Source organism: Elephas maximus, chromosome 10 (assembly GCF_024166365.1).
Source record: "Elephas maximus indicus isolate mEleMax1 chromosome 10, mEleMax1 primary haplotype, whole genome shotgun sequence".
NCBI classification, from domain to species: domain Eukaryota; kingdom Metazoa; phylum Chordata; class Mammalia; order Proboscidea; family Elephantidae; genus Elephas; species Elephas maximus.
Genome location: NC_064828.1, coordinates 22,716,021 through 22,727,498, shown reverse-complemented (window position 1 = coordinate 22,727,498; position 11,478 = coordinate 22,716,021). Strand labels below are relative to the sequence as shown.

The window sequence follows — 11,478 nt, the reverse complement described above, 5'->3', positions numbered from 1 at the left end:
TTTGGGGGGGGTTATGGAATTCTGGGTCGACAGGTCTTTTCTTCTTGTACTTAAAAATGTTCTACTTTCTTTGGGCATCTGTGGCTTTTGATGAGAAATCTGCAGTGATTGAAGTCTCCCTCCCCCTTCCATAAGTAGTGCACCATTTTACTCTTGCTGCTTTCAAGATTTTGTATTCGTCTTTTATTTTCAGCAGTTTGATTATAATGTGTCTGGGCATGGATTTATTTGGGTATATCCTCCTTAGGGTTCACTGAGATGCTTCAATCCATAGGTTTATATCTTTTGCAAAATTTTAGGAGTGTTCAACCATTATTTAAAAAAAAAAAATTTTCCGTACTAGATTCTTATTCCTCCTTTGTGGGTCTCTGAGATCATAAATATTAATCTTTTCATTTTTGTCTCTTAGATCCTTGCAAATCTCTTTTTCTTTTTTTCCTCATTTTTCTCTCTGTTGCACAGATTTGGTAGTTTCTATTAAGCTATCTTCAGGCTTATTGACTCTTTCCTCTGTATCGCCATTCTTCTATTGTGCCCATCCAATCAGTTTTTTATTGCTATTTTTTCAGTTCTAAAATTTCCATTTTGGTTCTCATTTTTTTAGTTGTGGTAAGTTTATATATTAAAAAAAACACTTCGTATTTCATTATTTTTTACTTGTACACTTCCGTGGCATTAATTACATTTATCATGTTATGTAACCATCACCACTCTCTCTTACCAAATTTTTCCATCATTCTTAACAGATGCCCAGTGCCTCCCAAGAAGTTACGTCCTCTTTCTTCTTCTCTCTCACTCCTGGTAATTTTGGTTTCTATACATTTGCCAGGAGGCTTGATGGTGCAATGGTTAGGTGCTCAGCTGCTAACTGAAGGTCAGTGGTTTGAAATCAACAGCTGCTGTGTGGGAGAAAGATGTGGCAGTCTTTCCTTAAAGATTTACAGCCTTGGAAACCTTATGGGGCAGTTCTACTCTGTCTTGTAGGGACACCTTGAGTTGGGATCAACTTGATGGCAGTGAGGTATACATTTGCCTATTCTAGATACTTCATATAAGTGGGATCATAGAATATTTTTCCTTTTCTGACTGACTTATTTCACTTAGCATAATGTTTTCAAGGTTCATCCTTGTAGCATGTATCAGGACTTTATTATATTTCTTATTTCTTTGCTGACACTTTCTATCTTTCCACTTATTTCAAGAGTGTTTACCCTTACTTCTTGGAGCATTTTTTTTTTTAGGGATGCTTTAAGCCTTGGTCACACAATTCCAACATCTGTATCATTTCAAAATTGGCATCTGTTCTGTTCATTGATTTTCCCATGTGAGTTGAGATTTTCCTGTTTCTTTGTATGCCAAATAACATTGGATCGTCTCCTGAATATTTTGAATATAAGTTGTCCCTGACTTACGATGGAGTTCCATTCCAGTGACTCCATTGTAAGTTGGTTCTGATGTAAGTCAAATGCCTTGTTTTTTTTTCTTAGTTTTCATCATTATTGCCTTTTATCATCAGTATCTTTATAAATACAGCAGTGTTTTGAGCAGTAAATCATAAAATTGACCGTCTGTGAGGGAACATCCAAGAAAGATAACATTAGCAAATTACATGCTGCCGTATATTACTAACAATGAAATGTACCAGAAACAAACAAAAACAGACAGCCGTAAGTAATTTTTGTTATAACTTGAACATGTTGTAATCGACTACTTGTATTATGTTATAAAACTCTGGATATTGTTTACATTCTGTGGAAAACGTTGATTTATTTTTAACAAGTAGATAGTTTGGTTCAGACCACAAGTTCCAATAAACCTTCTTTTGGTTGTGGTTTTAATGTCAGTTTCATTTTGAAAGCCTTTGAAAGGTGCTTTGGACCTGTCCCATGTATGTAACACTCAGTGACCAGTCTGGAACCTGGGAAATGGTCTCTCTGAGTTTAGTTTTCAAATTAAATGTTGTATTTTGGGCCTGGGCAATGATCTCTCTTAGGTTAGTTTTGAAACTAAATAGAATCCTTTATATTCTATTTAGGACCAGATCCACATCTGTACAGAACCTAGAAGTTCCTAAACATCTTATGGCGTCACTTTCTAAGCTCTTCCCTTTCTGAAATCTCTTCCATAGTTTTGGAATTTCTGGAACTCTGCTTTTCAGTATTCCAGCCAGAAAGGTGGAACTTTCATCATCTTGTTCTACTGCATACTTCTTGCAAGTGTGCTATGTCTAAGGTCAAGCAGTGGGAGAACAGAGAGAGAAAAAAAGCAGTGAAGTTTCGCCCTCATCCTCTTGGGAGTACACCTCCTCTGATCAAAGCCTACAGGCTCCCGCTGCCACTGGTGTTAGGAGACCTTTTTTTCAGTCTTGATCATCTACTAGAGAATGTCTCCTGGAGCGTTCTTTGTGCTGATACTCACTTCCATGTTTCAAATTGGTTTGAGTCCAGGCCAGAGGGATACTGGAAGAAAAAATTGGTAAACTCAGCTGCTTTACAGTTGGGTGATACGTCAAAATCCTGTTTTTTTTTTTTCTTTTTTCATCAACCTGCTTGCTACTGTTTACTTTTCAGAGTACTCGTACAGTTGCTCCGTGCGTTCTATAGCTATATTCAGTGGGAGAGACAGGATAGGGTATGATTATGTAATCTTATCTGGAGTTGAAACTCCATCATGTTGTATGATTACTTCTAAATGTATAACTCAAGTCTAGATCTCCTCCCTGAGCTCTAGTTCCTTGCATCTAACAGTCTATTCAACATGTCTGCTTAGATGTTCCACTGATACCTCAAATTCAAGGTACCTAAAACTGAATTCATCATCTTGCATTTCTTACCTTTGTGAATAGCACCACAATCTGTCTAGTCACTTAAATCTAGAAACATGGAAATAAACTCTTCTTTCTCACACATATCCAATCAATTCTCTCTTCCTAAATCGATTGCCTCTTCTCCATCCACATTGTCACTGCCTTAGTTCAGCCCATAAAACTTCTTTTTGCACCACTGAAAGGACCGTCTGGATATTTTATACCTCCAGCCTCTTCCCTCACTGATCTATTCTTGACCTTGATTCTGGAGTAATCTTTCTATAATACAAACCTAATTAAGGAACATTCCTTGCTTAGTATCCTTCAGTGGCTACCCATGGCTTCTGGGGTGTCCAATCTCCTTAGCCTATGTCCAATATGAATCTCTTACACACTTCTGGTTCTCAGTTTTTGGGCTGAAAACTCAATAATGTGAAGTGGTTTGTTCTTAATAGTAGCTTTTTGTCTTGGAAGGTGGCTTTATGCTATAAAATAGAATGTTATAATTTCCTAAATCTTGACTTTAGTTTCTCATCCATAATACACAGAGTACTAAACATGATATTTCCTCTATTTAGGTAACCAAGAATTATAAAGACCAGGAGAAAAAGTACTTACCCCTGTAGTAGAGCACCACAGGTCTGGCATAACCATCTCTCACAATGAATATAGCTTTCATATGAAACTCCCCACCCCTTAATTTCTGAATTAAAGTCTTATTTGGGTTCCACTTGACAGACACAGTTTTCACTTCCAGCACCAGGGAATTTCTAGTGCCCTTGCCCTAGATTATGTTGTTTAAAGGATGACCTTAGGGAGCAGTACTTTATCTGATCAAACATGCTGAAGCTACCCAGCGAGTGGTAAAGGTAGCACAATGAGAGACAATGCTGAGAAACTGTATGAGTAAAGCCAAGTTAGCAAAATAAAGGAAACTCCTCTACTCAAACTTCCCTGAAAACCTAATGAAAAGTCAGTTTCCTCAATAGAAGGGAGTAGATGAGTAAATCTATGAAGCAATGAAGTGAGACAGACCTAGGTTTGGAACTTGCTTCTTCCAAGCCATATGGCCTTAGATAAATTCTTGATGTCCCTGAATTTCATTTTCCTCATCTGTAAAAGAGGTATTTGCTGATTAAATAAGATAACAGAATGAAGGCATACACACATATGTCTCTATGTGTAAGAATTTCCTTTTTCAGGGAATTAGGCTTTTGGAATAAGCAGTCATGTTCCTCTTTGAAATCTTGGTGTGAACATTGTGCTGAACACAAAATCCTTGAACAGATTGCAAAAAATTTTAACTCTTCCCACATCACACACCACAGACTTCTCCTAATCCAGGAACTCTCAGGAGGCAAGAAGAGCTAGAGGAGAATGATGCTGGAAGATAGCGAAGGGCACCTCCCACCTTTACGTACCTCAGAATAGTACTTCTGCTGCTTCCCTTCAGCTTTCCCAAGCATTCATAGATTGAACTCCTGATGCTTAGTGCTCAGAATGGTGCACAGTGGTTGTTGGCAACTCAGCAATTGCATGTGTAACTAGTTACTAAAAAATACATGATAAAAAAAATTTTTTTTAAAAGTACTAGCCCAAGTGAGTTCTTGTATATATTATCCACAGAGTTTGTACCAGTTAACTACTAGGTATCTATATATGTGTCCATCTTTAGGAAAGGCCAGTGGTGAACATTTTAGAAAGGTTTTAGAAGTATGACTACGTAAATAAGAATAACCCATTAAATCTATTGATGTTGAGTTGATTCAGACTCATAGTGACCCTATAGGACAGAGTAGAACTGCCCCATAGGGTTTCCAAGGAGCAGCTGGAGGATTCAAACTTCCAATCTTACAGTTAGCAGCTCAGTGCTCAACCATTGTGCCACCAGAGCTCCATGAATGAGAACGGCTGCTTAGAAAATTGTGAAAGAGGTGAAGACTCTACTGGCCTCCCATCTTGTGTGCTTTTTCGCTTCATGCCCTTCTAACCCTTTCTGTGGGCACTTCAATTCCTTCAGACACTTTTGGGTTGACCACGTCTCCATTTTTTACCTTTATCACTCTTAGTTTGGTCTGTCTTTTTCAAGGAGTGTCTACTACAAAACTTTCCCTTCGTTTTCTCTTCTCTACTCAAAATATACTTTTATTTAGCTTTTCCCCGTTTAGAACCAGTTAGGAAAGACCTGAGGAAAACAATTCACCAGAGATATCAATGATTAACAAATGGTTATCGTGTTACCCTTCCTGTATTTTAAAACAGAATTCAAAGCCCCATATTTCTTTTAAGTAAGCTACTCTTGAAGACTGGGTAATACCTTAATTTAAAAAAATAAATATTTTACAATATAGAATTCTAAGCCCCATATTTGTGTGAGGGGATGCTGGTATTAGAGGTTGTGGAGGCTTTAATGATATCCCTCAAATCACACGAGGGAGCTGCCACCTCCACTGCTTATGTGTCATTTCAACCACTTCTGCGGTGAAGTCACTGAAAATCCACACAAGGCCAGTGGTGGCTTGTAGATTTTTGCTTGCCTTATGCCATACCATTTGCCCTCTGAGACAAGAAGTAGAAAACAAACAAAAATCTTGATTAAGACTTCTAATGAGTTAGTTACTTAGGGCCTTTTCAATGTTCACTTTTAGCTGTTTTAGCTAAAAGTGAATATATGAGAAAAAAAATATGAGTTGTGTTCAAAAGAGAATCCAAATTTTTAGCCTAATACATTTCCCTCACATTGTGCTTTAAGTTAAATAGAAAATTAATACCTAATATTAAACTGATTGCCATCACGTTGATTCCAGCTCACGGCCGCTCTGTGTGTGTCAGAGTAGAACTGTGCTCCATAGGATTTTCAATGGCTGATTTTTCAAAAGTAAATTGCTAAGCCTATCTTCTGAGGCACCTTTGGATGGACTTGAACCACCAATGTTATGGTTAGCAGCTGAGTGTGTTAACCGTTTGCACCACCCAGGGACTACTATCAGATGTTAGAAGGTACTTTTTGGAGAGTAAAAGGCTTGACTCATTTTGCAAAGTAGTATTCTAAACGTGAGTTATTAAAATGGCCATGTTTTCTAAGGATCTCAAAAGCCCCCTCTCCTCAGGAGTTGTGGGAGATATGATAGCTCTGTTTTATGGAACATAAACAGACCTGGAGAAGTTGAAATCTGCACTAGGCTATACAGTGAATCCCCATGTGGGCAAAGAGGGCTTTTGTACTGGGGTTAAGGTAAGAGTGCTCTCACATCTCTCAGCTCTAGAAAAGCTCTGTTGCTCAAGGGTGGTGTAGGAGTGCAGAAAAGGCTGAAATCAGCCTCTTGACCTGTATCTTGAGACAGTTGAGGTCTGCCAGAGAGGAAAGAGAAGTCATGGCTTTGCTTTGATTTACTGTGGCGTGTGATGTGTGTGCACTCTGTTAGACAAGCTGCTTTCTTCCCCTGTTCCTCTAACAGGCAGTCTCATTGCTGGAAATGACTGTCAGCTGCTTTCCTTGCATACCCGCCATCACATGCCCCACCACCGGAGCCTGGGAGGCCTGACCACAGACCGACATCTCCGAGGCATGAATAATTAGTTAGGCATAATGGAAGGCACTCACTGTACCCTCCAATTGCATAAGCCCATTACCGAACTCTGCTACGTCAGCTTCTGTCTTCCAAGCGGGGAAGTCAGAGGATTCTCATACAAGGGCACTGTAACTCTAGACAAATCCAATAAAGGCTTTCATAACTGCTACCAAGTCAGGGAGGGGTCAGACATCATCAGCCTCAGCCAGTGGCCGAACGAACATCCAGGCGACATTTTCTTCAAGCGAACGCCCACGAAAGACATTCTAACTGAGCTGTACAACCTCACAGCGGAGAGGGAGCGACTGCTGGCCAGCCTGCTGAGCTCCGACCACGTCCTGGGGATTGCAATGGGCAACCAGGAGGGGAAGCTGCCTGAGCTGTCCGTCAGCCTGGCACCTGAGGATGACTGTTTCCAGGGTGCTGGCGACTGGCAAGGAGAGCCCCCAGTGGGCTCTCTCAATAAGAGGAGCACCCATGGGAATAAAAAGCCCCGGAGGTTCGGCGGGAGGAGAGAGAGCTTTCAGACACTTCCACAGAAAAGGATAAGAAGAAAAGGGCATGGGGGCCCGAAATCTGCTGCTCAGTTGGGGAAGGATCACATCTATTCCAGCAACTCCTTTCCTCCTTTTCAAGCCAGGCCTGGTCTCCTGGAGGAAAGAGGGAACTTGGTCCCAAATGGGGCACGTACCACATCCCTGCAGAGGAGAGAGAGCTGCCCCCCAGAGATTCCCAGGACACTGGATGCAGACCCTGGCTTTGGGAGCTTTGGGGTGGCTTCTGAGGACACTGGGCCTGGGAGAGGGGTACTGCCTCCTGACCACAGCTTCCCCGAGGCAGGAGTTGATGGTGTTCAGGGACCACAGAGGAGGCCTCAAAGGCTGGAGCATCAGCAGACAGGTTTGTCTGAAAACCACAAGGACCCTGAGAAGCATCCAGAGGCAGAGAGCGGCTGGAGGGAGAAGTCAGCCGAGCAGACTTGCAGGAAGAAACCTGTTTCCAAAGTGGTGGCCAAAGTCCAGAATCTGTCTTTTCGGGTGCAAAGAGTAGTTCAAACGCACGCTGAGGACGAGGAAAGGATTGCTCTTGGTTCAGAACCCCAAGCTGAGTTTGTATCCAAAGCCAACTTGCTCACCCTCCCAGGAGCTGAGGCCAGGGCTCAGTATTCCAGGTTGTGGAGCAGAGAGCAGCAAGGGGACCAGTTGTCAGCCACATTAAGTGTCTCCACTTCTAGTACGTCAGCCAGTGCCGAGGGGGCTGTAAACAAGGTACTCCTGAAGGTGATAGAGAGCGAGAAGTTAGATGAAGCCTCTGAAGGGAAAAGGCTGGGCTTCCTCCTCAGCATGAAAGCCACCCACACACTCCCAGAAACCAGAAGCAAGAGAAAAATGGGGTTGCCTCTGAGTGGCCACAAAACCTTGGTTCTGAATCTGCCCCACAGCGTAGGCCACGACTCCTCACAACCCAGAGGTGATGAGGAGAGGCTGACGTCCGCGGTGCTGGCAACTTTTGGCATGGTCTTTAATAATTTATCCCCTCAGCCCCAGTCCGGCACACACAGGCAGAAGCCACCTGTTTCTTCTCCTCTATCTCCAAGGCTCCCCAGCCCTCAGCAACATCACAGGATCCTCCGGCTCCCTTCACTGCCTGGTGAGAGGGAAGCGGCTCTTAATGACTCTCCTGCTAGGAAGCGTGGTGCCATCTCTGGGCCCCCCTCTGCAGACACGTTGGAGCCACCATCCTCTGCGAAGGTCACGGAGCCCAAAGGAGCCAGCTCAGCCTCCCTCAGAGCAGGCGAACCTCGGTTGGTGCCTGGGGAACCTTTGGAAAAGAGCCTGGGGCCAGGGAAGACCACGGATCGGCTCCAGCACCAGTCACCTCCAGGTTAGTTCCTGCTTAAGATGTTTTAAATCTCTTCCTGGGTAATTCAAAGACGGTTGTTCTGCTTCTGCTATTCAGAGACTAGCTAATAAACAATGAACTAAAACCTCTAGGCTTGTGGCAAGAAAACTGAGAATGGTACAGGAGAGTGTGAAGATGGTGAAAATGGTGCTGACTTAGGGGGCAGGAGGTGTAGCTGCTTCCAGAAGCAGTGCTTTTTAAATAACTTTTTTTTTTTTTTTGGCACACTGTAAAGCTACCTCCTTGGTTGCTTAACACAGGACTCTGAAAGAAACAGGAACAGGCCAAGAGATGTAGTAACCTGTCATTGCCTTTATGGCTAACACTGGGTAATTGGCTCCTGGACCTAAATTCGTCCCGTGTTTGTGCAGCTGGAGTAGTAAATAGTTGTGTTTGCTGGGATACTCTGAGCAGAAGAGCAAAAGCGCAGCACACTGTGTCTATTCTCAGCTGTCTGTGTTTGGAGGGTTTTGTTTGTTTGTTTGTTTGTTTTTGATAATTACCTCTATAAACTCCATTATTTTATGGCAAAAACTTTTTTTTTTTCTTTTTACCAGAACAGAGATGAATTTAGTCTACTTTGAAGAAGCTTGGTTCACATGTTTTTACTCTGATTTTTTCATTCCTAAAACAAGCATGGTGAAACTGTTTATTTGAAAGTTAACGTTTCATTTATGAGCTTCTACTCTTACTGTTATAACATAGTTTCTTACTCAAAAGATGCTGCAGAACTAATCTGGATTGTGTTCTTAATGTGATTGAAAATTTTACGTGAAAATAATTTTGGGGGTTCAGTAAGTGGCCTAAAGACCAAAAAAGACAGTATGTAAGAAATGTCACTCCTGTATTCATTACCTTTTCTAGGCTGGTATGGCTGAATGCTTGGGGTTTTGTATGCCATTGTGTAGGTAATATGCTCTTTTTCAGCGATCCTTTAACAGCATATGGCTAATCCTTTGTCTAGAGCGTAACTTGTAATGTGATATATGGTCTGTTAAATGTTAGAGAAAACATCATGGCTGTCGTTTTGAGATAAAAATACCTATCTAGGAAAGAGGAATTTCAAAATTTCTCTGCGTGTTTTGAACTCTTGACATTTTATGAGCTTCTCTATCTAAACCATTGATCCAGGGGATGGTTCCTTAAAAGCGCAAATGCTTTTCATCTTCTTTTTGTGATATATCAATCTTAGTTTGGTAAGACTTGGGACTTTCAGTATATAACCAGTTTGCTCCACCAGTAAACTCATAGAGTTGGAGGTTTTATATCGTATATCACAGAACCCTGGTGATGAAAATTCTTTTCCTCTGTGGACATTGGAGCCTTGGAAATACTTCGAAAGGAATGTCTCCAGAATTATTGGGCGAGAGACTTCTGGAAGCATGGGCATGGAATAGCCCATGCGTTAACTCTAGAGGGCTCTTTTTAGAAATCACACCAAATTCTAGGATTGTGTGAGCCCCTTATCCTGAAACTTTTCCTTAAATACAATGATCTTTAATAACTCTTTTATTTTCTGATTTAGGGTTGTCTGGCGCAGCAGTTAAGAGTTCAGCTGCTAACCAAAAAGCCAGCAGTTTGAATCCAGAGCCACTCCTTGGAAACCCTGTGGGGCAGTCCGACTCTGTCCTACAGGGTCACTATAAGTAGGAATCGACTCAGTGGCAATGGGTTTTATTGTCTTGTTCTCCTTTTACTATATAAGAAACTATAAAAGCTCCTTTGTATCTGGGTCAAGGCAGGCACACAGAGAATACTTAGTTTCTCTTGGTGGCTGACCATGAGCCCACTGAGGGATAAGTGCAATGGATGATTTTACTTTCCCTTGATGTCTCCATACAATTGCCCATAACCGTTTCCTTTAATTTGGACACTGTCTTTCCTGAGGATGTTCCTTAGTACTTTCAGAAGCCAGGCATAAGAATAATAAAATTCCTTGCCAGGGAGATTTCTCAGGCTTCTAACCTTGTAAAAGCAGAGTATGGAAGGGGAAGGAGAGTGGGAGTGGAAGAAACCTATTTATCTGACATGGGTAACTTCTTTTAACTGGACACTCTCTGCCAGGACATCAAGAATTCTCTCTTATTGGCCCTTCTTTGAGAAGAATGAGTGAAGGAGTTCTCCAGATAGTATCTTTGATTTGTATCCAAATATCTGTATCCTGTGTTCTTATCCCCTTTCCTCCCTCTAATTACCCTTATCTGTAGCCTTGAGTCCCCTTTATATTCTGGATCCTTCAAGACTTCCTGTTGCTGGTGGGTCCATACAGGGAGAATTTTCCTGATTCTAACTGCCTATGTCTTTCACTTAATTTCTACTCCTACCAACCCCAGAAATGGCCTCAGACAGCCCCCAGAAGCCCAGATGGAGGGATAGAATTCATTTATCATTACCGTATCCTGGCCACTTATTTGACTCCAACTTCCACCTTCTCCCATGTTAGCTATTAACCAGGTTGAGTTTATGGCCTGTAGACATTTATTTCCTGTGGAAATAACATCTAGCCATTTTATTGAAATGATGTGATTGCGATTATCAAAAGGTCTCATTAACTTCTCAAGTGAAAGATTAAGTTTGGCAAAAGTAATCAAATCCCTTTCCAGTTGGAAGACTTTAGTGTTACAGGCAAGTAGTAATTCCCAGGAAACAGTGAAATCCACTTTTCCTTCTCACAGAACCATGCAGTTAAAGCCAACGTTACCATCCACACAAGAAAGAAATAGGATAGAGATATCACAGAGGCTTTTGACTCACCCACAGTTGGCTTTGTAATTTGCCCAACTCTTCATTTTAAGGCCTGCGTGCAGGAATGCCTTGTCTGGTGATGACATGATCAAACAGACTATACTAGCAGTGAATGGCAACCAGGGTTGTCCTCTCAAGGGGTGATTTTTTCCCTGTTAACTTTGGAATTGTTTTTATAGTATTTCATTGTGATGATGAGCCTGCTCTAGAATGTTCCCAAGCCTTTGTGGAATGTGATATTTTCTGTGACCTTTGAGGGACTCTGGGACTTGTGCTAACCTGTGCAGCAGTGTTTGTGGGGCTTTGTACTGGGATTGCGTTCCATATTGCTGGCTTTCATTTACCTTTGATCTGAATAGACCCTTCTAATGCCAGAAGAATCACATGGAGCTTGAATCACCATACTCAGAAAAATGCCCAGTGCTTTAGGGTGCTCCCGAACAATTTCATGAT

General features: G+C 41.8%; 1 protein-coding gene across 1 annotated transcript in view; it reads left to right on the top strand.

Annotated features, from left to right (window-relative positions):
• The first annotated feature begins 6,274 nt into the window (after positions 1 to 6,274).
• FMN1 (formin 1) overlaps positions 6,275 to 11,478 on the top strand; it is a 490,439-nt gene continuing 485,235 nt past the window's right edge. The window contains exon 1 of the mRNA XM_049899606.1: positions 6,275 to 8,262. Coding sequence (XP_049755563.1) covers positions 6,396 to 8,262 — 1,867 coding nt within the window. The 5' untranslated portion in view covers positions 6,275 to 6,395. The remainder of the gene's footprint in view (positions 8,263 to 11,478) is intronic.